This window comes from Eleutherodactylus coqui, unplaced genomic scaffold (assembly GCF_035609145.1).
Source record: "Eleutherodactylus coqui strain aEleCoq1 unplaced genomic scaffold, aEleCoq1.hap1 HAP1_SCAFFOLD_26, whole genome shotgun sequence".
In the NCBI taxonomy this organism is placed as follows: domain Eukaryota; kingdom Metazoa; phylum Chordata; class Amphibia; order Anura; family Eleutherodactylidae; genus Eleutherodactylus; species Eleutherodactylus coqui.
In genome coordinates this window covers 1,319,622-1,347,581 of record NW_027101742.1, presented here as the reverse complement: position 1 = coordinate 1,347,581, position 27,960 = coordinate 1,319,622, and the positions used below count along the sequence as shown (strand labels likewise).

At 45.0% G+C, this 27,960-nt stretch overlaps 1 protein-coding gene across 1 annotated transcript in view; it reads right to left on the bottom strand.

Annotated features, from left to right (window-relative positions):
- Positions 1 to 1,685: 1,685 nt before the first annotated feature.
- Positions 1,686 to 27,960, bottom strand: part of LOC136590994 (lanC-like protein 2) — a 54,431-nt gene continuing 28,156 nt past the window's right edge. The window contains exons 4-9 of the mRNA XM_066588460.1: positions 18,566 to 18,713; positions 16,283 to 16,429; positions 15,354 to 15,536; positions 12,484 to 12,660; positions 6,737 to 6,809; positions 1,686 to 2,665 (exon numbers count right to left, since the gene is read on the bottom strand). Coding sequence (XP_066444557.1) covers positions 2,589 to 2,665; positions 6,737 to 6,809; positions 12,484 to 12,660; positions 15,354 to 15,536; positions 16,283 to 16,429; positions 18,566 to 18,713 — 805 coding nt within the window. The 3' untranslated portion in view covers positions 1,686 to 2,588. The remainder of the gene's footprint in view (positions 2,666 to 6,736; positions 6,810 to 12,483; positions 12,661 to 15,353; positions 15,537 to 16,282; positions 16,430 to 18,565; positions 18,714 to 27,960) is intronic.

Below are 27,960 nucleotides of genomic sequence, written 5' to 3'. Positions count from 1 at the left end.
AACCATACAGTGTATACAGCACCTGACGGAGAATTGCAAAATGATGTGCTCCTACCCCCCCCCCCCTCCCCCAACGCTGGCGCCGTCTTGTGTGCGCATTTTGGGATATGCAGAGCCAAGAAGAAAAGGTAAGGAAGGACGCTTGATCGGTTATGTCACTGGTAATGCAAGGACAATTAGAAGGAAAGGTTTATGTATATCCTAAGCACCACAAGCACCCATCTGTGTGGGAGGCAGACAATACCCAATCCTCACATCGCAGTCGGCCCACCTTCAAAACATTGTTGTTGTTTTTTTAAACTTGTAAAAATGCCATCAATGTAATGCGTCGCTGACAAGTGTTATGTTTGGGGGCTTCATTTTTTTCATACTTTTTAGGTGGTTTTTTTTCCTACTAAAAGAAAAACTTTAAAAAAAAACCAAAAAACACAACAAACCTACAGCCTGTTGCACTAACAAAAAATATATAGCCACCAAAAATATATAGCCACCAACCCACAAAAAAACCCAAAAAAACCAATGCACTGTTTTGAAGGGTGTTTAATCAAAATACTAACGATGACCTGTCTGTCCATGTGTGAGTGAGCAGGTTTGTGAGTGACATACATGATCACATGACAGTGACGTCATCCAAGGTCCTTGATCCCCAGTGACGGAGTTACATGCTTTGCCCAGATCACATGACCGTGACATCATCACAGGTCTTGTGTGCACATGTCTGCTGTATGGCTAGGTGTTCGTTAGTATTCCATAGCAATTGAGGCCGCACGGGGGTTGTAGTCCGCCTGTAATCTGCACAAGGATGCAGGACCTGTGATGACGTCACTGTCATGTGATCAGGGGCGGAGCATTTAAGTCATTCACTCGGGATGAGCGTCACAGTCTTGTGAGCAAGGGCGGAGCATGACAGTGACGTCATCACAGGTCCTTCATCTACAGTGCGGTGCCGCTTCTGATCCCTGCTGTATTAGGATGAACCATGTATGTAGCAGTGCTGTGTGTGTGTGTGTGGCATGTATGTAGCAGTGCTGTGTGTGTGGCATGCATGTAGCACAGCTGTGTACTATAATTTTCTAATAATTGCTAGTACTTCCCTATTAACTTGCATGTAAAAAATTGCCCGAAAAGCCTTTAGAAGGCATAACTTTCCAAATGAGTCTGCACGTGAAAGCCCCTTACATAAAACACCCAAACAAGGCCTATATAATTACCAGTGAACACTCACATGAAGACAAAGCCCTCCTTCTATACAAGCTCCGTACAAAGGGTGCATGCAGTGACATCCTCTGAGCAGTCATTGGCATACCAATCTGTAGTGGAGCAGACTGGAGTAATCCATTGCATCGTGTCTATCAGTTATTCATCTTGTGCTTAAAATCTCAAAAGTTCTGAAATTCTGTAATAAAAAGAGTTAAGAAGACTTAAAAAAAAATGTTTTTCTCCAGTCACAGTTAAAGTACACGCCGCTGGGAGTTAAAGGGCTTCTATGACATTTAGGCAGGTCAGATGTGAGAATATTAAGGGGCCTTTCACAAGGGCAGAATATTTCCGCCAGAACACACTGCAAGATGCAGAGTCATAGGATTCCACCAAAATCCACCGATTTAAGTCACTTTCATTTCCGCATCAAAATCCGCAGGTAGTCTGTGAAATTTCATGCGATATGTACCACGGCTTGCGGTGCGTTCCGTCCGTGTGAAAGATCCCTTATGGATTTTCAGTGGAGATTATTGGCCGTTCCGACCACTTACTGATGAGCTGCAGCCGCTTTCCTAAGGAGATGGGATAGATCGGTTTGTGCAATCTTCTAGACTGAAAGTTTGGTCTTAAAAAGTTGTCTCCGCATATTGTAGGCATTAAAACTCAGCATATCCCCCTCCTATTAACTTGTGTCACCAAGAAAGGCACAAGACAAAATGTGTGTCATGTACTAATCAGACTGGTCATGAGATTAAGGTGCATGGTACATCCCACCCATAATACATGCAGATAGATGGTCCTTACATACACATTTACCAAACATGCAGTTTTCACACCGTAATCTCTTTCCATCATGACCCAAGGAGATGTGGTTGGCCGTGTCCATATTCTAGACTGCAAATTCGCAGGCCATTCCTCTAGTGAATTCCATGCATTATTGGGGCCTCCGGGACGCAGGTAGGTAGGTAGGTACCCTTTTAGTACCTCCCGTTAGGCCATTCATAGAAAGTGGTGATGTTGACCCACCCAATCCCCTCTCGTCTACTGTTCGCTGCCGTGTCTGCAGTACTACAAACGTCGGATGAATAAATGGTATCAACATTGAAACTACTACTGGACTATCTCTCAAGAATGCGTCCTAAAAGAGTCAAGGAACTTGCCAACCTTCCAAGCGCTAAAAGGTATAAATGTAAGACGAACACAGCACCTCTCAGCTTCAACAAACACACAACCACATCACGGGACTAACGAGACTTGTGAGTAGCCCAATATCTGGCAGAGGAATGACTCCTCTGTAATAAGTGGAGGCACCGAATAGAACCCCTCCAAGCTCTTCATCTTCTCAAGCTGCAAACAGATATTCTTCTCCAAAGACTCCTGCCAGCCGATCAAAGTTCAAAAGCAGGAAAACGTGAAGTTTCTGGGGTCATAACATCTGACAAGAAATGAATTGTGCCGGCCATTCCTGGAGAAAGATAGAGGAGTACTGATAAGAACGCTGCATGCCAAAAACGGGAGCTCTTTATTGTATTATTTCACAAATGGAGTTTTGGTTTGTGTGTCGTACAAATGATTACACCGCTCCACATCCACACAAGATAACACGTGATCTTTATGTATTTTTGTGTGCTGAATCTAAAAATCACATCTATTTCCTCCAGTTTTGTCCGCAAAACGCTGTTTACTAATAATTCGTTAAGTAAAAACGTAACACGAGTAATATTATAATTTGTTGTTCTATCAGCATGTATGTGGGATGTCCTTCAAGAGCTCATGTTACACCGTGACTCAATTGTGTCGGCTAGAAGGATCTTCTGAAATATTTCCATACGGACAAGGAGCTTGTAGACTGCATTGACGTCAAAGGACTTATTAGGGCAACAGGATGCGATGGTTTACCTGCAGAATGGAGGCTTTTTATTGACAGTTCAAACAGAAGTCTAAGGCTGCCTGCAGACGGGCGGAAATTCCGCGGAATTTCCGCCCTTGGAAACTGCCATAGGATTGCCGTGACTAGCCACGTCTGCCTCCTAGCAGACACTAAGCTAAAGACTAATTAGCTGAGTGCCTGCAGGGGGGGATATAGCCAGGGGGGAGGAGCTAACACTTTTTTGCTTAGTGTCGCCTCCTAGGGCAGTGGCTATATCCCATGGTCTAGGCTGTGGCCCCCAATGAACGTGACGAGAAATTATAGAATGGCCAGCTAGAGAGAATTTTACGATTGGTGAAATATCAGTAATGAACCACTTGTTAATCCTCATAAAGTGTTGCTCCCCTCACTGCATATATAATTGGGACTTATGAAACAGTTCGTTAGGGCTTTGGATCGAGATGGTGAGTGCTTCGAGTCCATCTGTACCAAATTCCCTGCTCTTTCACATGAGAAGTTAAAAGTTGGCATATTTGATGGCCCGCAAAGAAGGCTTCCAATCAAAGACAGAGAATTCCTTAATACCATGAAAACCATAGAAAAGGATGCTTGCTCTGCTTTTTCTGACATGGTTATGGATTTCCTTGGCAACTTTAGGCCCAATGTCCACGGGAAAATTAGAATGATCAAATCCGTGCAGGTGTCCTGCACGCGTGATCCGTCCCCCATAGGGATGCACTGGACACCCACAGGTAATTAAATACCTGCGGATGTAATTTTTCCCTGCTGTGTATATCGCACGTGCGGGAAAACACCCGCAGCATGCTCCATTTCGTGCGGGTCTCCCTCATGGACGGCTCCTGCAGCTTCCATTGAAGCCTATGGGAGCCGTCCAGTCCCGCAGCACACCTGCAGCTGTATTTCTGCTGTGCCGCTGGAATGCGGGCCCCGAATTTCCCCGTGGACCTTAGGCCGAAAATTATAACCATATAGTTCAACATGTGTTGATTGCTTTTCAAAGACTGGGAGCAAACATGAGAGTCAAATTGCATTTCCTTCATAGTCACCTGAACTACTTCCCCTCAAATCTTGGATCTATGAGAAAGGAACAAGGGGAACGCTTTCACCAAAACATCAACCCCATAGAACACAGATATCAAGGCAGATGGAACACAAACATGATGGCCGACTACTGCTGGTCTAATCCTGGACAGAACTACTCCAGAGCATCTGACAAGAGAACATTTCTCCATAACAATTAAAACGTGCACAACTCTTGTTATGTTTCCATCTTGACTGTAAGCAGATTTTGCGCTGCAGATTTGCTGCGAAATGTCAGTTGCAGACGCTCCACAGCAAACTCTGCCCTGTGTGAACGCAGACGTAACCCCTTAAAGGGGTTGTCCCGCGGCAGCAAGTGGGGTTATACACTTCTGTATGGCCATATTAATGCACTTTGTAATGTACATTGTGCATTAATTATGAGCCATACAGAAGTTATAAGAAGTTTTTCACTTACCTGTTCCGTTGCTAGCGTCCTCGTTTCCATGGAGCCGCCTAATTTTCGGTGTCTAATGGCCAAATTAGACGCGCTTGCGCAGTCCGGGTCTTCTTCTTTTCTCAATGGGGCCGCTCGTGCTGGATGCCGGCTCCGTGTAGCTCCGCCCCGTCACGTGCCGATTCCAGCCAATCAGGAGGCTGGAATCGGCAATGGACCGCACAGAAGCCCTGCGGTCCACCGAGGGAGAAGATCCCGGCGGCCATCTTCAGCAGGTAAGTAAGAAGTCACCGGAGCACGGGGATTCAGGTAAGCACTGTCCGGTGTTCTTTTTTAACCCCTGCATCGGGGTTGTCTCGCGCCGAACGGGGGGGTGGGGGGGGGGGGGGGGGGAGGGTTGAAATAATAAAAAAAAAACCCGTTTCAGCGCGGGACAACCCCTTTAAGGGCGTGACCGATTGGGCCATAAGGACGCAATTATTTTTTGTGGATTTTCAGCTCCACTTTTCTGAAGTCATAACTTTTTTTATTTTGTATGGACCTGGTACACTGTCGTTTTTATAATATATTGTAAAGCTTTTACTCATTTCTCTTTTTTGAGAGCAGAGAGAGAAAACATCGATTCTGCCATTTTTTTTAATGTTTACAGCATAAATGACAATACATTTTTCGGTGGGTTAATACGATGACACATTTTTTTAGTGTTTTTGTTCTACAATGAAAACCCCTTTTTTAATAATTATTTTTTTTACATTGTTGTATTCAAAGTCCCATAACTTTATTTTTCCACGGAAGGAGCTCTGTGAGGGCTTTACTGATCACTTTTAGTGTGTTTCTTGGTAGGTAAAACAAACAAAATAAGAACTTGCCCTCAAGTTTTTCAGGTGTTTTTTATTTCTTTTACAGCTTTTTCTGTGCAGGATAAATAGAGTGTTTTTAAATGTATCGTACCGGTCATTACTAGAGATGAGATCCAATATGTAGGATTTTTTAACATTTATTTTTGTACAAATAAGGTAAAGTGTGCAAAAAAAGGGGCGTTTTATTTTCTTAGATTTTTTTATGTCGCAGTAGGGTGCTTGAACCATGACAGCTATAATCATGCATTACAGGACTTCTGTGCTGCAATTCCTTATTATTAGAGATGAGCGAGCACCCAAATTGCTCAGGTCCGCGCTATTCGAGTCAAGCTTTTCGTAAAATTTGAGAGCTCTACTCGAGTAACGAACCGCATTGACTACAATGGGAGACTCGAGCATTTTTGTATGTGGGACGCCGGGTGCCAAGCTTTTTTTTTTTTTTTTTTCCCTAGGTCCCTCTCTCCCCCTACCCCCCCCCCCCTCTCTCTCTCTCACTGCGTCGCTGAGGGGCCAAAACAGGCACATCACAGCGGGGAGGAGCCAAAAACTGGGGCGGGGGTCGAACTCGGCTTGATGCTCGTTCATGTAACGAGCACCATCGAGTACGCTAATACTTGAACGAGCATCAAGCTCAAAAGATGATGTTCGCTCAACTCTACTTATTATTTACCGCAGCGATCATTGGCAATGGCAGGCCGGGCCACCAGTATCTGGCCCCCTGCTCCCATGGCCACCTATCGGCGCTCGCTCCCTCTGTGAACCTTTTACATACTGTGATATATATAGAGATGGTGGCATGTAGAGGGTTAGCAGCAGACATTAATGTTCTCATTGATCTCCAGTGTTGCAGCAGGAAGCTGGCCATCGGTCACAGCCGACTCCCGCTGCGGGATGGCGCAGGAGCAGAAGTGAGCCTGCACCATTCACATAATGTAAGTTTACGTCCAGGTAAAGCACCACCCTGCCAGGACATAAACATAGGTCATTTAGCATTAAAGGGTTAAAGTTCTGATCACAAAACAGATCTTTCACAAGAGAACTAATTGATCGCTGCAGGTCTGTCTCCTGCAATGTGATCTGTCCGGGGGAAGTCACAGCCAGACAGATACCTCCCCTACTGCAGGTAGGTGTTGTATTACATGGCCCTCCATGCAATACATGGACAGTTTGTGCTGACTGCAACTGGAGTAGCTCTAGCGGAGTGGTAAATCCCTTCTAGCTCCTACAGGGGGCCCTCTTCCAGGATATGTATATGCCCAAAGAGAATACATGGAGAGGGAATGTCTTACACACTGATGAATGGATTACCTTCAAAGAGAGAGTAGGGTCTGTCCGGGATCCGGCATCCATGCGCACCGTAATCTAAACACCATTCTGCAAACTTACGAGGAAAAGCAAACACAGATGTCAGTGATAAGGAGCGCTCGGTTATCCCCATATATCCCCAGCACCGAGGTTCATACATTCAATGTTTGCAAATCAATAATTTGGGTTAAAAAAAAAAGAAAAAAAGTGAAGAAATGAAATCAAAGATGCAACTCATTTTAAGGAACTGGTATGGAGACATACCTTGTGTGTTCGTGTGGGAGATATATATATATATATATATAGGAAGTTTCTCCTTTATAACACTTTCTGCCAGATCACTCTTCCCTTTGGTGGGAGGCTGCGGCCGGTGACCACTCCAATCAGATGCACATTAAAGTTCTATTGCAGTGAACTATATGTCCTGACAACAGGCTTAAGCCCCATTTACACGCAATGATTATTGCTCAAAATTTGTTCAATCGATGGCTTTTGAGTGATAGTCGTTGCGTGCAAATGCTTCCATCTTTCACTCTTTGGCTGAACCATGATTTTTAGGGGAGCATAAAATCCATCGTTCAGCCGGAGGGCTGATAGCAGGGACCACAGGCTGTGTTCTCCATGGGAGCAGCCGCTTACATTGTATTCATCTGAAGACTATTGGAAGACAATGCAACTGAGTTCAAAGTCCAGACCACATGCTGGGATTTGCAACCAGTTGCTGGATGCTCATTTACATGCAAATGAAGCTGATAAAGTGCTAATGGGCATTAATGCCCATTAGTACTTTATGCAAAATGATCACTAGAACTGTCAATCTTTCAGTTGTTTGAAAGAATGTTTTTGCGTGTAAAGGAGCCTTCAGAAAGCCAAAGGGGCACTCCGATTGGAGAAGTGCTACAACAGACAGTTCCTTCTAGTTAATCATTGGCCTCCCAATAAAAGTCGCACAGTGCTTTAAGGGGTTGTCCAGGATTAGAAAAACATGGCTGCTGTCTTCTATAAACAGCACCAAACCTGTCCACAAGTTGTGATTGGTATTGTAGTTCAACCCTTTTCACTTTAATGGAACTGAGCTGCAATACAAAACAGAACCTACGGACAGATCTGACGCTGTTTTTGGAAAAAAGCAGCCATGTTTTTAAGTTCCGGACAGCCCCTTTAACTTTTCCCTCTATAGATTAGGACTGTGCTTGTTCAACTAGAAAAAGGACATTATGGTTTTGAACAAGCACAGCTCATGCTGCACTATGGCTGGAGGGGACGTCTTCTACAAGGCTGTCGCTCTGGTTAGATCGCAGCTCTAGCTGCAATCTAACTGGAGTTAGAGCAGGTTGAAGTGGGAGCTGCATATACTTGCAGCACTTACTTCCGCCTGTGTGCAGAAGGAGGGGGAGGGGAAGGTGAGGATGAACAGGCAGCATGCAAGGAGAGGCATAGATCCTTCTCCTCGACTTTATACCATCCCAGGAAAAGGGAGCGATAAGAAATGATGGATGCAGCCCCTGCCTTTAATGGATGCTGTGTAATAATACTTTCAGCTATGCAGCTAGGAGAAGCCGTTACAAGAGAAATCAGTCTTCAGCTAACTGCATAGCTGAATGGCGAGCTCTGGCTTGCACTGCTCTCTGCAGTACAGGCACAACAGCTTACATAGAACAGTACATTAATTAATGCCTGTCTTTAGTTTTATCAATGTGTATGTATAGATTTTCCCCATAGTGTTCTCTCCTGACATCTAACTCTTCTGCCTTCTGCTCATATTTAGGTGTTCTTAAATTAGTCAGTCATCTGTGTGATATTACATGGACTCTACCACACAAGCTCTTCAGAGGGGGACACATACACTCCTATCACAGTTACTGATAATGATCACAAAGTTCCTGTTGCATACCGTCCTGTCATTGGTTCTTCGAGAGCTGCTCAGCCAACCTGTGAGCGGCATGCTATATTTTAATGGTACAAGCTTCCCTCTACATTTGCTTTTCTCCTACGGAATTTGGCTGCTTACTGTCGACTATCTGAGGACGGAGCTCCTGCTAGATCTCATTTCCCCCCGTTATGTCGGAGGAACTGCTGGTGAGGAGAGCCCACACCCTTTTGTTTTTTCTTTGCTTATTCAGCCAATCACAGCCGTCGTGTTGTGGAGGTGGGATTTATAAATTGACTAAGCGGCGGCTCAGACAATACACAAATCCCGCCTCCATGATGGAATGGCTATGATTGGCTGAGCAACTCTCAAAGAACCAAATCACAGCCATCGCTTCGTGGTGGCGGGGTTTATGAATCCCGTAACCAGGAAGTGATCCTGTGTGAGCGGCCGAGGACTGCGGGAACCGCATCGGGTTCTGGAGAGCAGCAGGAAGGACCTGGACCGAGCCTGCTAGGTAAGTAAAATAAGACATCCCCCAAAATAAAATCTAGTGCCTCTTTTGGGGGCAAAAATAAATAAGACCCTGTCTTATTTTCAGGGAAACACTGTGGTGATAATAGAGTAAACCCTAGCTCCTCTTCCAGACTGTATTATTATGTTCTGTAACTTACTTAGTTGACTACAGAAGGTACTGGCAGTGTCCTCCCTGCAGACAGAGATGTACAGGCTGTAGCTGCTTATATGAGGTTGTGCTGATGCATCATGGGACTGTTAGAGCATAGAGAAAGTGAGCAGGGAGAAATCTCAGCATCTAATAAGCATCTCCGTGTCTAATAAGCATCAGACAGGAGGCTGCACTGCATAGGAAAGAGCGAGTGCCATATACATAGGAGACATCCAGCGTGTAATAGTTGAGGGGTGCTGGGATGGAAAAGCGTGTTTTTGCCAGATTGGTCCTTCAAGTTTTCTTATCTTATCTTTTCAGATGTGAGTCATTAGTCAGGTAACGTGACAACCATCACCTCATGTCCACGGGTAGGTTTTTGCTGCGGTATCCAAAGCGGGCGTCCGCCTCCGGATTCCGCAGCAATAACCCTCCATAGCATGCTATGAAAAAGGGATTCTTCATGCACACCAGCGGAAGCCAATGCGGTTTCTGCTCGCGTATGAAAAAAAAATAAATCACAGCATGCTCAGTTTTCCTGCTGTTCACGCACGGGTGTCTTCCAAAGAAGTCAATGGAAGCCGTCCAACCTGCGGCCCGTCCACCTTGACATAGCGGGCGGGCCACGGATTCCGCAGGGAAAACAGTTTAGTTGAATACAGGAGGACCATCTGCGGTAAAGCAAGTAAAGCAGGTACACGCAGGCGCCGGCCGGGCACAGGGTGGGAGTCCACTGCGGGCACGATCTATTCCCTGTGCATGCGGCCATAATACGATCTTTAATGGCTGCCGTTGCCTTTATTTTAATTTCAGAATACCTAAAGATAGACAAGCAGGAAGCCACTAAATAAAAGTAACAGTCTTGTAGGTTAATGTTACGACCTGGAAGAAGATACTTGACCTGCGCCCGAGTCCAAGCTTGTAATGAGTATCTAAATGCTCTGGCGCTCCGAGGCGCTTGATGACTGCCTGGCAGATGGAAATTACATCCGAAAGCTTACACAATATATTTTATGATCCAGGAAATCACTCTTTGGGGAAATCCACATCTTTCATGATACTTTGGGGTCTAAAAAAATCCCACTTTAATAGGCGGTTTGTGAAATTGAGTTCTCTTAACCTGTTCACAGCTGGCACCGTGCTATTAACAATGCAAGAAGTTTTCTTTCAGGTGCCGTCGGTGCAGAGGAGCCGCGTCCTAAAAAGGCACATAAATATCGGAGGCAGCGTGGAGTCATGTCTGCTACATCTGCCAGTCTGTGCTTTGTTTTATAGGTTCCCCCCCCCCCCCTATGTCTTTTTTTCATGCTTTACATGTAATAACTTTACATTTCTGTAGATTTTAGGTTTTTACAAACACGATTTTGTTGATAATGAGTATCAAGAAGTCCACAGAGATTGAATAGTATGCCATAAAACATAAAAAAAAAAAAGGGGGGGGGGGAGGGGGGAAGGGATTGTTTAAAAATAATAGTCCTGAAATTAACGCGGTTATAAAGGACTCGGAGGAAAATAGGGGTTTTCTGCAAAAGAATAAAAATAATAATAAAAATAAAAAGTGTGCAGAACAAGCTGATAGATCTATTCTGTATATTTTAGGGGGGGGAAAAATAAGGCGTGGCTACTTTGAGCATTTTACAAAGAGGACTATTTTAACCCCTGAAGGACTTTGCCATTTTTTTCCCCCATTTTCAGATGTTTCTCCCTACTTTCCAAAAAATCATAACTTTTCTATTTGTTTTTGTAAAAAAAGTAATTCCGCTCTCTTTTGGGGGGGGGGGGGGGGGGTGTTGTTGTTTCTACAATGTACATCTTGCCGCAAAAATGACATGAATAACTTTATTCAGTGGGACAGTACAGTTACAATGATACCAGAGAGCGTCTGCGGTCATTCACAATACAGACATTGACAGGTACGCAGGGTCGCTGACCGGGGGCCTGAGCCGGATTCCAGATCGCCCGTGTGCCGCCGGCCTTAGAAAAACATCTTAGGGAGAAAAAAATCTGTAATTCTATACATATTATTGCAAGGTGGTTATTTAGTACTCAGCCTTCCATCCTCCCGAGGTCGGTAAAAGGAGCCCCCAGCCTGCTGGGGGGTGAAGAGGACTTACCTCACCTATTTAGTACAGCAGCGAGGTGCAAGGACAAGGTGATGTCCATCACAGTGGTCCCGGTGTGACAGAAGGACGCCCCAGCTCTGTACTGCAGTTTTCCCATGACAGTAGTTCTGGTTTTGGAACCCTGACTGTCTAATAGACTGCTATTAATCACAATATTACACTTTATTTCTGCAGTGCCCGACTATGTAGGACAGCCCAGCCTGCTTTTTACTGCACCATTAGCACCATGTCTGAATGTCTTTCACTAGGGCTCAGAATTATTAATGAGCGCTGGGTATTTCAGCAGCACTTATCATAAAACAGGGAAACACATGAATCTGATCCTTTTTATAGCAATGCAGAATGCTTTATCTGTAGGCAAGTGCAGCCGGCATGGTGTGACCTATGAACATCCACAGGACATGCAGCCATTTATTTACTTTTCACATGGACCATTAGTCCATGTGAAAAAAATTAAATGTATGATAATTGCTCCTGCGTCTAGCCTCATAGGTTATAATGGGTAAATGCCTGTGAAATACACAGAGAGCACATGGATGGAAGATATGCCCATCTGAACAAGCCCCAAGGCCTCAGGTGCACGGGCGGATTTGCAGAATTCGTGCGGGGCACCAAAGTGGACGATCCACAATTCAAGTCGCCCATAGGAGACATGGGCGTTCGCAGCTTAATTAAAAGCATGCAGATTTGTTTTGCGGACCTTTCTGGTCCGGAAAACAAATCGCAGCATGCTCCATTTTGCTGGGGATCCCGCAGGGACGGCTGCCATTGAAGTCAATGGAAGCCATCTAATCTGCGGCTTGTCCGCAATTCAATTGCGGATGGGCCATGGATTCCGCGGGAAAGCAGGAGATTTAAAAAAAAATTAAATAAAATCCCCTGCGCATGTGCGGTGGCGCACTTCCGCACACATCCGCAGCAGAGAAAATGAAGACCAGCAGAAGACCCGGACAGGTAAGTAGAGAACCCGCAGTGTCCTCTGCCAAGGGCAGGGTCAGATTCTGCTGTGGGTTCCCACATTCGGAATCCGATCCACCCGTGGACATGAGGCCTTAGTGATACCACTTCTATCATGGCCAGGTGCCCTTACCTTGCAGGCTCTGTAGAGATACTTCTTATCCTGGGTGTGCTTGTAGAGCGATAATAAGGCATAGCCATTCCCTGAAGTTCCGTGACAGATGCCATATCCTTTCCTTAGAAGGCCTCTCTGCCAGATAACCTCTCCACATTCCACCGCGTCTTTCAAGTACTTCTCTTCTTTGAACAGCTTAAAAAGGGAAATGTACAGCATACAATTAAGAAAGAAGACGACAACAGACACCAACGATCCTGCAGTGTTCAACGCCGAATTGCTGCCCTTTTAATATCAATAATCTTTTTTTTTTTTTCAAATTCTTTATTTATTTTCATAGTAAATATAGAATGGCACATTGCCCAAAGACAGCGAAGAACGTGCTTCTGGGTTTCATATATACTAATCTCTGCCAATCAACACGAGCCGACGCAGATAATCTGATTAATCGTCGTGCAATTTGACAAAACTGGGTATTCACAAAATATATGTAATATGGTCCCATGGCATGTGCCGCACCTCCAACGGAGAGGTGTATGAAGTTGGGAGGGCACCCTGTACCCACGTGCGAGGATGTTGAAGCCCGATTCCTGAGTCTTGGTTGAAATGGAGGATTTATGTGTAAAGGTGCACAGTATATTTATTGTTCAGGTGTAAATGATACTGACAGGTCCCTTTCCCTGGCAAGAACATACGATGGTGGTGGGGTCTCAGTTTGCATGGTTACTATCTTAAATAGGTGCGATAGGGTCTGTCGATAAGGGCCTAATCCGCTACAGAGTTGCTCAAATGGAGAGAGAAGGAGGTATCTAATTTGTAGGATTTGCCAGGAAGTTAGTGGTGTGGGTTCTGTAATGCTTGCAGGCGCGTCAACAGATAACCAATGGCCCTCTGACAGAAAGTGTGCTGCTGTACATGTCCCGCTACGGTCCACCCCCTTCTAGACTAGCTGGAAAAGATGGGTTTCCCAAAATGGAATATAATGGAGAAGGTCTGGGTGAAATGCCCTGATTTTGAACCGTAAGAGTAGGACCTATTGTAGGGTGAGAGCCGGCCTACGGGGGATGTCTCCCTGTATTCAGGGTAAGACCAATAAGCTTTTTTTTTGTCTGCAACACGATAAAATACCAAAATGATAAGGAATCGTACGCATTAATAAACATTTGGTCACAAACCATGTTTGGGTCAGTCTGGATGCAGCGCTGCTACATATTGTTCACCCCAACAAACTGATGTCCCAATATGTTATCAAGCACACAAAGCTGGCATAGACATACCCAATCTCTACTGCATGGCATGCTCCTTTATTTAAACCTTGGCATCGCTGACTTCACTGGTAGAATGCTGCACATCAAGGGCAGAATTTATTAAGACTGGCGTTTCATCCCCAAGTCTCAGTCTGAAGTGCGCCACATTTATTAAGGGACAAACACATTTTTGGCAGTTTTTCTGCACAAAATACAGGAACAAATGTGCATTTTGCTATAACTAACTGTTAACCCCTTGAGTGGCGGGTTTCCTACCACCCTGTCGTGCCCACCAGGGCAGGTTTTTTAAAATGGTCTAATCATTGAATTTCAACTAGTTTTGCAGTTATGTCTCAAGAGCCATAACTTTTTCATTTTTCCATTGACATGGCCATATAAGGGCTTGTTTTTTGCAGGACAAGTTGTGATTTTTTAAACAGGGGGGAGGAAAAAAAGAAATAGGGAAAAAAGAAAAAAAGGGGCCATGTCAATAAGGGGTTAAATAATGTATTAACTTCCTTCTCTGGGTCATTACGACGCACACAGATACCACATGTGTGATTGTATTTTTGATTTTTTACAAAGTAAAAGGGAGACAAGTGTTTTTTTAATTTTTTTTTGAATTTTTTTACTTTTTTTTTTTTTTTTTTTTTGAATTTTTTTTTTTTTGTCCCTTTAGGGGACTTCCACCGGGACCCATCAGGACCCCTGATCACATTCCAGGGGGTCCGATGGTGACAGCCCTTTACATGCTGCAGTGACAGCCCTTTACATGCTGCAGTCACATAGACTGCAGCATGTAAAGGGTTAACACAGCAGAGATCGGAGGTTTTCTCTGATCTCTGCTGTAAGAGCAGGTACCTAGCTGTCCTCTGACAGCTAACAACCAGCTCTCCCTGCCACAGAGACCATCGGCTTGCTTCTGACAAGCCGATGGTCTCTATGGCAACTTGTAAACAAAGCAGGACATTGCCGACACATCGGCAATATCTTCTGCTGGTTTTTCAAAGCCCTTGCACTGCTCTGTGTGGGTCTGTGCAGGCAGCTTGTGGCATTGTGCTCTGCAGCTCCCATAGTGATACATAGCCCGGAAATCTTCCGGCTATGTTGCTATGAGCAGTGGAGCTCGTCCCGGAAAATTTCCGGACGTGCCACTCAAGGGGTTAAAGGGTTTTTAAAAAAGTTGACTTTTTTTGTTGCTCCGAGTAGGTCGAAAGGTTCATATTATCATCATGTGTTTTTGTTGGCCATTAAAAGGCATCAGATCTACAAGATTACTTGGTCTCTCTTACTGAGCACTATCACAATTTACAGGGTTTGACACCATAAGCACTGATTGATAGAGGACGCCATCATAGCCAACCTGGCCATTACTTACACCGAAAGCGCTGTGGAGACACGGCCCCTTTATGCTAGGCGTGGTCGGGGATCTAGTGGTTGACTTACTGATCAGAAACACGGCCATCCAAGCTTATATTAGAAAAATCTCTTAAGGCTCATCACTAATTTTTAATGCCTGAACCTAGCCAAGCCCCACTGAAGTCTTCTTTAAGTGTAATATATATATATATATCACATACATACACACCAACACACACAAAGTACACTAAACAAAGCAAAGCAAGACAGGCTGATGTCTACCTTGTGGGCCTGGAGGAGCATGTGTATGACTCCGGGTGCTCCGTGGCACCAATGTACCAAGCGATCTGTTTCATTACTTAAAGATGATGGATAGTTGCCGGACCTGAACTTCTTGTGGCGTACGTAGTCAATACTTGGTTTCACCAGCTCAGTCAATGTTTCTTGGTCTACTTTTGCTAAAGGCTAAAAAAAAAAAAATGCCTTGATAGAAAATGTTACACTGGCATATACAATGTGGCAATTCTGTCCTTCTATCATAAGCAAATCGTGGATATTAAAGGCTGGCAATCTAATATGTGTAAGTGTATGGGGGCTCCCCATCATGCACCACAACAGGGGACTCTGGTATATTGGATCTCATCATGCCCGATCCTTTGTTCTTGTACGAGAGCTCGAACATCATCTGTATTTTGTATATGGCCAAGATAATCAATAAAAAATAGAACTCTGCCCAAAAACAAATTAAGAAAAAAAAAGGTGACGGAGTTTTATGTGCATGTCCAAGGCTCCAGAATATTTGATCATTTGGCACTGGGAATGCGACATGAAGGCTACATTCACATGGGCCAGCAAGATATTGGGCCTGAGACCGCATTTGCCATTGCGCGTTTTTTCACATCAATTTTTGATTCAAAAAGGCATAGAATCACTTCTGTGAAATTGCGATTTTCAAGAGCGTGATAGGATCACAAGTGTTTCACGTTGACTTCAATGGGAAACATAACATTGCACTTGCATGCACATTGCACGGTATGCGAGTGCCATGCAATGTGCTTTCAAGGTCCCATTGAAAACAAGGGGCGCATAACTATGTCATATTCATGCAAGTTCTGTGTGCATAGCACAAAACTCATGCAAGAATATCGCTCATGTGAATAAGCCCTATAGGGCTTGTACTGTAATAACCAGCTGACCTGCACATGGTTTACCTGCATCAGCATGTAGTAGATGCCAGCCAGGCCGTGGGCAGCCCCCACATACTGCTTCTTGTGCCACTGATACAGCAGAGGGCAGCGGTCCGTCTTGTGCTCTTCTTTGGACAAGTTCTTCCCGGATTCTATGATGGCATCTACAAGCTGTGGACAGATTAAATACATAGATTCATCTTCCTTTACGTTACCAGACGCGGGGGAACTGCATGTTGCCAAACATGAAGTATCAGCAACAGATACTGCAGATATCTGACAGATACGGCAATAGTTTGCTAGAATGTTATTTATTCAGTACTTTTCCTCTAGTTGATAATTCGCCTATAGATTTTTTTGCATATTACTCTAAGAATATACAAAGCTTTATTACACTGCAACACCACATACACGGGATCTTACTATACGTTGGAGAGAACAAGAGCAACTAGACAGCAATCAATGACCGCTCTATAACTCCACCACCGCAGCCAAGTGAGTCTCCTAACCCGTTAGACCGGTGTCACACAGCCGAGAAGCTCCCGCAAGGGTTGTGCCTTGTCAGATGCAAGAATATGAACCATATTCTTTGAATGCAGCACACAGGAGTGATGTTCTCCCGCATCACGGGGCAAGAAATAATAATGCATCATGTCCGACACCTTCGTGTTCCTCGGAACAGATCACCCATTGTTTTCAAGGAGACTGTAAAACTGAAGAATGGCAAGCACTTGCCGGATCCTCCGATACATCTGAAAGCCGCGCCGGAGTATCGCTATATTACCGAAGCGATGGAAGGCATTTTTGCCATTAAAACCACCTTGCATTGCTGTGAAAACACACGATGCCAAGCGCAGTATCGGGACAAGTTTCACATCCCAATATCACGCTATCGCGCTCAACCGTGTGTAGGTACCCTTAGGCCTCATGTCCACGGGGAAAATCAGATCCGCTGCAGATTCTACATGGAGAATCTGCAGCGGGTCCCTCCTGCCCCGCGGACATGAGGGCTGAAAATAGGAATTTAAAAGAATTTACTCATCCGGCGCGGGTGGGGAAAGCCTTCTCTTCCTCACAGCCGGATCTTCTTTTTCGGCCGGCGGATGAATTCATCACGCCGGCGGCACGTCGCCGCCGTGCCGCGCCGCCGTGCCGCGCGCATGCGCCAGGCACATCCGCCGAGCCGAAGCAAGAAAGATCCGGCCATGAGGAAGAGAAGACCTTCCCCGCCCGCTACGGATGAGTAAATTCTTTTAAATTCCTATTTTAGGTCTCCCGCGGATCCGGACGGCTTCCATAGGCTTCAATAGAAGCCCGTGGGGTCGGCTCCCGCACGAAAATGGAGCATGGTCCAGATTTTTTTCATGCTCCATTTTTTTAAAAATCACTTTTATTGACCATCCGCGGGTATTTATCTACCCGCGGGTGGTCAATGCATCCCTATGGGGTGCGGATCCGCGGGCAGGAGAAGAGTTAAAATCCGCTGCGGATTTTAATTCTTCTTTTGCCCGTGGACATGAGCCCTAAGAAGCATAAAAATTAGAACAAGCGTAAGGAGAACGGAAATGCAACATATTACCTTAAATCCCTCCCCCAACCGCCGCATTCCCGTTCTCCTCACCCTTGTTGTACTTTTTATGCTTCTTATGATACGGAGACTCACTTGGCGATAGTAGCAGAGTTACACAGGATTTGGCCACTTAAGGTCTATTAGGTAAAGAGTTGTGTTAACCCCTTCACTGCTAGCAGCCCCAGTAACATCTCTTGCATATAATTTCTTGCTTGTGGTCCAGTATACTCTTCTACTTGAGCCATTATGTATATACTGCCTATTTGGGTGCATGAATTAAAACTTACATTCTTTTTTACAATCTGTTTTAGTTCCTGAAAAGGGAACAGGTCAGGATATTTTTTTTTTAAACAGTGACATGGAAAATCAACCAAAACTAAATAAAAATGTGACCTAAACAGCAGGTCATTTTCAGAAGAGAAATCCCCTTTCCGTCATCCCGTTGTCTGCGGTCAGAAGGCTTAGTTACTGCTGAATCCTTGGGTTTATATTGGAGTCCTAAAGCTGCTTTCACGTCTCTGCTAATAAACTCGCACAACGAAGGGCGATTACAGCACAGAAGCGGCCGGTCAACAGAAATTCAATTAATTCTCATTCTTCTGCGACCTTTCTGTTATCCCAATGTGACCGCAAAGCTCCAGCTTGCCCGAAAAGGCTTTTGAAAGGTCAAATAATTGACATCAGTGCGATTCCAAATAAGAAATGCCATCCATGTTTAACTACTGACAACGACTAACCTCCTTGATTGTGGCTTGAGGCACCGTATCTGCACCGATCTCAGCATTTACATACAGCAACGCATAGAGATACCCAGCCCTTCCATACAGCAATTCATCCGGAAGCTCAGAATCGGCGCTGACCACCCCTCGGTGCAACGCCAATAACCTAAACGGAGAAGATTACAAAAAAGACTGAGTATGGATATTAAATTCTGCACAGAGAGGCAATCAGACAACAACCCCCAGCAGTTTAGGACGAGGAAAAGGACATTACAGTTCTGGACAAACAGGGGCATGGGCGGTATCACACCTGGGGATTCCGCTGTCCCGCTACATTTGAGAAGCAGCAAAGGGGAATCCCTGCGGCTAAACGGCTCCATCTCTGGATGGAACAGAATAGCGCCAGACGGACCCCATTGACTATAACGGGGTCCGTCCGCTTTCCGCCCAGCTTTTGGATGAAATAGAAAACGCTGCATGCGCTGGAATGAATTTTGGTCCAGGTTATCTCTGCCCCGCACTTTATCAGAGCAGATTTGCTCTCTAATTATCACATATGGGTTTTGTTCCCAGAAAAGGAGTGAAATGATGAGGATTTGCTCATCTAATCCCTCCTCTACGCAGTTTAACCCCACAGATGCTGCAGTCATTGCTGATCACAGCGGCTAAAAGGTTTTTACAGGGAACAAAAAAATATAATAATAATAATAATAATAATAATAATAATAATAATAATAAAAGACCCCTTTTCCCTTTAAATATTGAAAAATAAAAAGGTACAAAAAGCCATCTACACGTAACGGGTATCAGCACATCCATAACAACCTGGGCTATATAATATAACATTATTTATCAAGCATGGGAAATTCTATTTAACCCCTCAAGGACCGCCTACCCCCATTTTTGTTTTTTCCTCCGCCCTTTTAAGAAAAATCAGAACTTTTATTAATTCATTGACGTCGCTGTCTGAGGGCTTGTTTCCTTGTTTTTTTGCGGGACGGAGTTGTATTTTTCAGTGCTACCATTTAATGTACGATATAATATAGTGAAAAACTTGAAAAAATACTTAGTGGAGTGAAGTGGAAAAAACCGCGAAATTCTGCCATCTTCCGGTGCATCTTGTTTCTACGGTGCACAAACTGCAACAACATGATAACTTCATTCTATGGGTCGGTACGATTACTACGATACCAAACTTGTATATTTTTTTTTTTTTGTTGTACTAATTTTTTTTCAATTTATTTTCTGCCGCCGTCTTCTGACAACTATAACTTTTTTATTTTTCCGTGGACATAGTTGTGCGACATCTAACTTTATTCGGGATGTTCTGTAGTTTCTATTGGTACCATTCTGGAATACATACAACTTTTTGATTCCTTTTTATTACATTTTTTCTTGGAGACAGATGACCAAAAAAAAAAAAAAAGCACAATTGTAGAGTTCTGCATTTTTTTTTTGACGACATTCATTGTGCGCAGTAAACAATGCGCTACTTTGATAGATCGGACTTTTACGGACACAGCGATACCAAATATGTATTAATATTTAGACATTATAACTATGGCAAAAGTTGTTTTTTTTTTAAATAATTAGTAAAACTTTTTCGAACTTAATCTTTACTTTTTTTTTTTTGTCCCCTGACGGAACAAGAACTTGCGATGCTTGGATCACTCCTGCAGTATGATGTAATGCATTAGATCATACTGGTATCGGACAGGCATTCTATCGAGCCACCCCACGGGCGTGGCCTTTCAGAAGGCCTCCGGCTGCCATGACACCCGCATGGCAACTCTATGATCTCATCACGGAGGGGCCGTATGGGACCCTGGAACATCGTCAGGGCATTTAAAGAGTTAACAGCTCCGGTGAGCCGCGCGGCTTATTGAAGCTGTTGCAGGCAGCTGATTGCTGTAGGAAACAGTCGGCGCCTGTGTTGTAGGGAGGGAGATCACCATCACAATCTCTCTTTATACACATCCCAAACATACAGAACATTACCTTTCGTTCTGTGTCGTTAATGGGTTAAAAAGTAGAAAAGAATAACGTTTCGAAATAGCGGTCTTCTCAAAATCCTGCTTAACTTAAGCAGGAATGCTCCGGGTCTGGAATGTGGCGCCCCACTAAAAATATATATTTTTTAAAAAAGTGTTTATATTACGCAAAATCAGTAAAACCTCTATAAACTTGGCGCGGTCATCATGGCAATGACTTACAATAAAAAGGTAACAATATTTATTCCATACTGTGATTGCCATTAAAATAAATTGCGAAAACAATAGTGACGCTGCTCTTCATCAACCGTCCCCAGCAAAAAAAAAAAAAAAAAATGTAAAAATTAATGTAATTATGAAATTTGGCTCCTATGAAAACTTGAACCTATCCGCTAAATACAAGGTGTGACACGGCTGCACTGAGAGAACAGAACGTCATGACCCCTGAAGTGCGATTTACTGTCTCTTCAGGCTACAATTAGTTCTGTCACTAGGGCTAACGTCACATAGGAGAGAGCGATATGAGGGATTCACGGCCCGATATCTCGCTAACGAATGTGCAGTTTCACATCACGGTGTACGGCTCCATTCATCAATGAACGGGGTTCATATGCATGCCAGATTTGTGCATCAAATCTCGTGCGATTTTCTCAGTTGTGTGAAAATGGCCTAAGGGGTTAAAAAAATGCACTTTAGGCGTTTGTGTTCTGCATTAAATATATTTACATGAGACATAAAATAAAAAAATTTAAAAAAAGGCCATTTTCGGGAGGGTTTTTTCCAATTTTAATGTGACTGTTGGGGGAGTTGATATGCTGTCATTAGCCGACAGCCAAAGCAACATTACAATGTTTTTTTCGTTCTGCTGTTCCGTCGGAGGGGCAGCACTTTACTTCCCATTGATTTCAATTGAGCTTCAGTTCTGCCCAGTTTCCATTTTTTTACTTAAAAGAAAAAAAAATAAATCCGACTGACGCGCTTTTCTTTACGCTAAAAAAGGGAAAGCGAATGGCAAAAACCCTTCTGGCTTTTGTTTCACATTGTAGTCAGTGAGTGACAGAACTGATCGGAAGGGTTTCAGTTCGCTTCCGTTCTTGCCGTCCATTTTTAGATGATGAGCATTCGCAAAAGGAAAGACAGACCAGGATACAACAGAACTGATGCAAATCTGTTTTTTGACAAATCTGTCTAGCAGTTCTATAACAAAAAAACAGACTGCGGTTTTTAGTTTGGTTTGAATCCATTTTGCTATCCAATTCCTTGAAACTGGAAAGCAAACTGCTGCTGCGTAGGAGCCGTTATTCCGAAACTCAGGATACGCATTAATTATGGCATGCGCTGGAAGAGAAAGCGATCACAAGGGCCTAAAGCAAGAGCTTCTACACGGGATGATCTGTCGGGCAACAGATGCCGTACGGATTGTCGCAGCAATCATCGCTAATGGAATGGAGGCGGAGCGGCAGAAACTGAACCACGAGGGATTGCAGGACTCCGAACGATAAACGCTCCGTGTAAAAACACCTTAATCGCTGGTCAAATCTATGGTGTCAACAGGAGGAAACGGACATGTGAAGACAATCATGATGTACGAACCACACCGCTCCATTTGATAAAAAAGCTCCCAACCTTCTAAATTGCCACACTGTTAAATGATAAAATCCCGTCTGCCTACAGTCACCACTAGGGTGCGCTACAGAGCGTACAGATTCTTGGGAGACTGAATCTTACCGTATCCTTGAAATCTTTGTCTGTATGAAGCGAATTAAGGGATTTGCACCTTGTGACAATATCAGCGTAGCTGATGCTCCAACACGCAAAACAGGAGCCCTGATCCTCATATAAAATATCACATTCATCACTAAGCGATTGAGTCCTATTCATATTACTACCATCACAGAAAATGGCCATTACATGCATTCACATACAGTGTGGCATTAAGACTCCAGGGGTAGCCCAGGGTGGCAGTGCCAATGTGGTTCACTGATGGAAATGCAGGGCAACCCGACAAATTATTGTGGCGTCATTAATAGGTTGCTGGTCTGCATGGTGAACTACATATATCAGAATGGTCTGGCACTTTGTATCCACTCTGTGCGGGAGTATACGCCAAGCAGCTACCCCCCTCTATATTAAGAGGCAGTGTGAGTGGCTGTCTCATCGGTGTCCTGCACAGGTATAATTAGCTCCCTCATTTGGTAGTCAGCTACCTGCATGGTGAGAGGAGGATGCATCTATATGCACTCCTCAGTCAGTAAGTAATGGCCGTTTTCTGTGATGGTTTTTAATTTTTTTTTATATTTCCCCTTCTATGATCTATTCATATTACTAGAGTGACCTGATGATCGCTACGCAAACATAAAAAGTTCGGAAAATGTTTTGTGTTTCTTTACCTAATTTTCTGTCTCTGCCTCTCTTCTCTGCCTGTGTTTGTGTGTTTCTTTGTCTGCGTCTGTCATTTCTGTTTGCTCTCTCATCTGTCTTCCGACTCTGGTTGTCATTTGTGGCCCGGGGGCGGGATTTATGACAATGATGGCCAGGCCGCCATGCCCTTTTCCATGTTGGAAGAACAGGATTTATTAGTGCGGTTAGCCAATTTATAAATGCCGCTTCCACGACACGATGGCTGTGATTGGTTATCCAGCGCTGCATTGAAAGGATAAACCAATCGCAGCTATCGCACGCTCCCCTTCAGCACTTCCCGCTCCTGTGTAGCACCACCCCCGCTGCCCTTGAGTAACAGCTGCTTTCCTTCAGCGCCGCCTGCCCCTGGTGGCGTACCGCCCGCGGCACTTCGGCACCGGTTGCTCCTCTCCAGCACCGATCCCTTACCAATGCTTCACTGACCCCAGGCACGCAAAAAAATTGCTAACCTAATATTGGAACTTCAGGCTGCCCTCACAGGACGCTCGCTGTACCAAACTCCAATTTTATGATTTTATGGCAGTGGTGAGGATGTCACTAATCTAATGACACAAAAATCACCCACCAAAGGTCCGACAAAGTGGTCAATGTGTGGTGCAGGAGAAAGCTGGTAGCATTATTTATATTAGATAAGGAGAATAAGAAATGCCTTCATATTGTGCAGACAGTGAAATAGTTAACAGAGTGCTGCCGGCCCCTATGAAGTCCCTCTTCCCGCAGGGACACGGCGGTCTTTATACAGAAGCATCCTTCGCCTCACATTTCAATCAGCTATTATAACCGAGCCTAGATGTTACCCAGGATGAGATAAAGCAGGTTTTTATAGGACTTGTCTTAAAGCAACTAAGGGTTTGCATTAATGATATAAATGGGATGTCCGTGGAATTAACTGCATTTCCATGAAAGGGAATCACCTGGGAAATGAATTAATTTAGAAGCATAATTAGCCCCAGCGACAAAACACAAGCGCCGTCACGTCAGATTACTGCATAAGCTAAACAGCATTATTATGGGTGAAGCCGTGCGGCGAGAACAAGCGGACTCTTCCTCTAGTCATCGGCTGATGCTAAAGGCATAACCCAGGAAGCCGTGCGGCGAGAACAAGCGGACTCTTCCTCTAGTCATCAGCTGATGCTAAAGGCATAACCCAGGAAGCCGTGCGGCGGGAACAAGCGGACTCTTCCTCTAGTCATCGGCTGATGCTAAAGGCATAACCCAGGAAGCCGTGCGGCGGGAACAAGCGAACTCTTCCTCTAGTCATCGGCTGATGCTAAAGGCATAACCCAGGAAGCCGTGCGGGGCGAGAACAAGCGGACTCTTCCTCTAGTCATTGGCTGATGCTAAAGGCATAACCCAGGAAGCCGTGCGGCGAGAACAAGCGGACTCTTCCTCTAGTCATCAGCTGATGCTAAAGGCATAACCCAGGAAGCCGTGCGGCAAAAACAAGCGGACTCTTCCTCTAGTCATCGGCTGATGCTAAAGGCATAACCCAGGAAGCCGTGCAGCGAGAACAAGCGGACTCTTCCTCTAGTCATCGGCTGATGCTAAAGGCATAACCCAGGAAGCAGTGCGGCGAGAACAAGCGGACTCTTCCTCTAGTCATCGGCTGATGCTAAAGGCATAACCCAGGAAGCCGTGCGGCGAGAACAAGCGGACTCTTCCTCTAGTCATCGGCTGATGCTAAAGGCATAACCCAGGAAGCCGTGCGGCGAGAACAAGCGGACTCTTCCTCTAGTCATCGGCTGATGTTAAAGGCATAACCCAGGAAGCCGTGCAGGGCGAGAACAAGCGGACTCTTCCTCTAGTCATCGGCTGATGCTAAAGGCATAACCCAGGAAGCCGTGCGGGGCGAGAACAAGCGGACTCTTCCTCTAGTCATCGGCTGATGCTAAAGGCATAACCCAGGAAGCCGTGCGGGGCGAGAACAAGCGGACTCTTCCTCTAGTCATCGGCTGATGCTAAGGCCTCATGTCCGCGAGGAAAAATCAGGCCCACCGCGGATTCTTCATGTAGAATCCTTAGCGAGTCCCTCCTGCCCCGCGGACATGAGGCCTAAAAAGAAGAATAAACTCACCTGCTCCGGACGATGCGGATCTTCCTTCCTTCGCGGCCGGATTTTCTTTCTTCAGCCCGGCGGATGTGCGCGGCATGCTCCGGCGCGCCGGGCACATCTGCCGGGCCGAAGAAAGAAGTTTCGTCCACGAAGAAGGGAAGAACCGCATCGTCCAGAGCAGGTGAGTTTAATTCTGGTATGGGTCTCCCGCAAATCCGGACGGCTTGCCATAGAAGCCTGCGGGAGCCGTCCTCTCGGGAGACCCGCACGAAAATGGACCATGAGCGGATCCGCGCCTGACGGGAAAAATGACATCCGCAGGTATTTAACTACCTGCGGGTGTCCAATGCATCCCTATGGGGCGCGGATCCGCATGCGGGAGAAACGCTGCGGATTTAAAGCCCGTGGACATGAGGCCTAAACGGATAACCCAGAATGCTGTGCAAGGCCAGAACAAGCGGACTCTTCCTCTAGTCATCGGCTGATGCTAAACGGATAACCCAGGAAAATGGTCATAGAAGTATAGCGATCAGCCATAACAGTACAACCACCGGTCTAACCCCGGCTTCACATCTGCTCTGGATCCCCCGGCCGGAGGTCCGTCGCAGATTCGGCACAAAATACCGGAAGGAAAAGTGCTGCCTGCAGAGCTTTTTCTTCTGGCAAAAAGCTGGTTAGAAAGCGGATGGACCCCATTCTATTCAATGGGGTCCTTCAGCGTTGTTTGGTTCTGTCATAAGACTGAATCATTCGGCGGCGGGGATTCCCCTGTGCTGCACCCTGAATGAAGCAGGAAAAAGGAATCCCCTTTGCAGATGTGAAAGCAGCCTGATATTGTGCAGGTCCCCTCCTACTGCCGAAGCATCACTCACAAGTTTGGAAGGACGCATCATCCTGAAAAGAGGCCATTGTCATTAACCCCTTAGTGACGACTCTGCATGGCGACCTCCCGCTAAAGATGGCAGGTGTCAGCTGTTTTTTTTACAACTGACACCCGCGAGCAACAGCCCCGACAAGCCGCACTGCCGATCAGAGTTGTAAACCCTTTAAATGCCCCGAACAATGTTCAGGGATCTCATACGGCCCCCTCCTGCAAGGAGATCGCTGGGAGCGGTGCAGGTGTCATGGTAGCTGGGGGCCTTCTGAAAGGCCCCAGGGCTGTCTTGGCAGTATTTCTATCAAGTCATCCCCGTGGGGTGGCCTGATAGACTGCCTGTCTGATTGTAGTATGATATAATGCTATGGCATTACATCATACTGCAGGAGCGATCAAAGCATTGTATGTTGCGGTCGCTTAGGAGGACTAAAAGAAAATGTAAAAATAAGAACAATAAAGGCTTACTAATTATTAAAAAAAAGATAAAAAGTTATAAAAGTAAAAAAAAAACAAGGAAAAAAAAAAAACCTTTTGCCATATTTACAATAAAATAATCTAACTAGTAAGACAAAAATACATATTTGGTATCAGTCCTTAAAGGGGTTGTCCCGCGAAAGCAAGTGGGTCTATACACTTCTGTATGGCCATATTAATGCACTTTGTAATGTATATTGTGCATTAAATATTGGCCATACAGAAGTTTTTCACTTACCTGCTCCGTTACTAGCGTCCTCGTCTCCATGGTGCCGTCTAATTTTCAGCGTCTAATCGCCGGATTAGACGCACTTGCGCAGTCCGGTCTTCTTCTTTTCTGAATGGGGCCGCTCGTGCCGGACAGCGGCTCCGTGTAGCTCCGCCCCGTCACGTGCCGATTCCAGCCAATCAGGAGGCTGGAATCGGCAATGGACCGCACAGAAGCCCTGCGATCCACCGAGGGAGAAGATCCCGGCGGCCATCTTCACCAGGTAAGTAAGAAGTCACCGGAGCGCGGGGATTCAGGTAAGCGCTGTGCGGTTTTTTTTTTTAAGTCCCTGCATCGGGTTTGTCTCGCGCCGAACGGGGGGGCTGTTGAAAAAAAAAAAAACCCGTTTCGGCGCGGGACAACCCCTTTAACAGTCTGATCAAAGTAATGCATTATTTACCTGACACAGTGAATGTCGTCAAAAAAAATAAAAAAATACAGAACTCTAAAAACACGTGTCAAAAATTGGTGTGTGTTCAAAAATGGTACCAACGCAAATTACAGGACGCGCCGCACAAAATAAGCCCACAGGCAACTAAGTCGATCAAAAAATAAAAAAGTTATTGCGAGCAGAAGATGGCGGCAGAAAATAAAAAAAAAATTAAATATCTTTAAAAAAAAAAAAAAAAAAATTGAAAACAAAACAAGTATTTCAGCAAAAAAAAGAAAAACGACACAAGTTTGGTATCGTAGTAATCATACTGACCCATAAAATAAAGTTATTAGGGCAGTGCGTAGAAACAGGACGCACTGACAGATGGCGGAAGGTGGTTTTTTCCCCCATTTCTTTCCACTTACAATATTTTAAAAGTTTTTCAGTACATTATATGGTACATTAAATACCACCATTGAAAAATACAACTCGTTCCACAAAAAATAAGCCTTCATACAGCGACGGCGATGGATAAATAAAGGAGTTACGATTTTTTAAAAAGGGGAGGAGAGGAAAAATCTAAAATAGAAAAGCTTGTTCTTTAAGTGATCAAGAAATACTGTTGCAATGAAGGACTCTTCATCTGCCATAACATTGAGGTGGTATGCATTACAGCTGCGTCCACATGCATGCCAGGACCCAAGGTTTCTCATCAGAACATTGCCCCAAGCCTTGCACTGGCCCTACTAGCTTACTGCCTTCCCACAGTGAATTCTGCGGGATGTATGGATCCATGGAGGCCGCACCTCACACCTTACAGGTCTGCCCTACAAGACTTCCAGAGGTCTTGTAGGGTCCATGCCTTGACGGGTCACAGTGGTTTTGGTGGTGCATGGCGCTGAGGAGTGTATAGATGTGAGCATTGACCAGCAGGACACCACAAGTTGCGCAGTCAG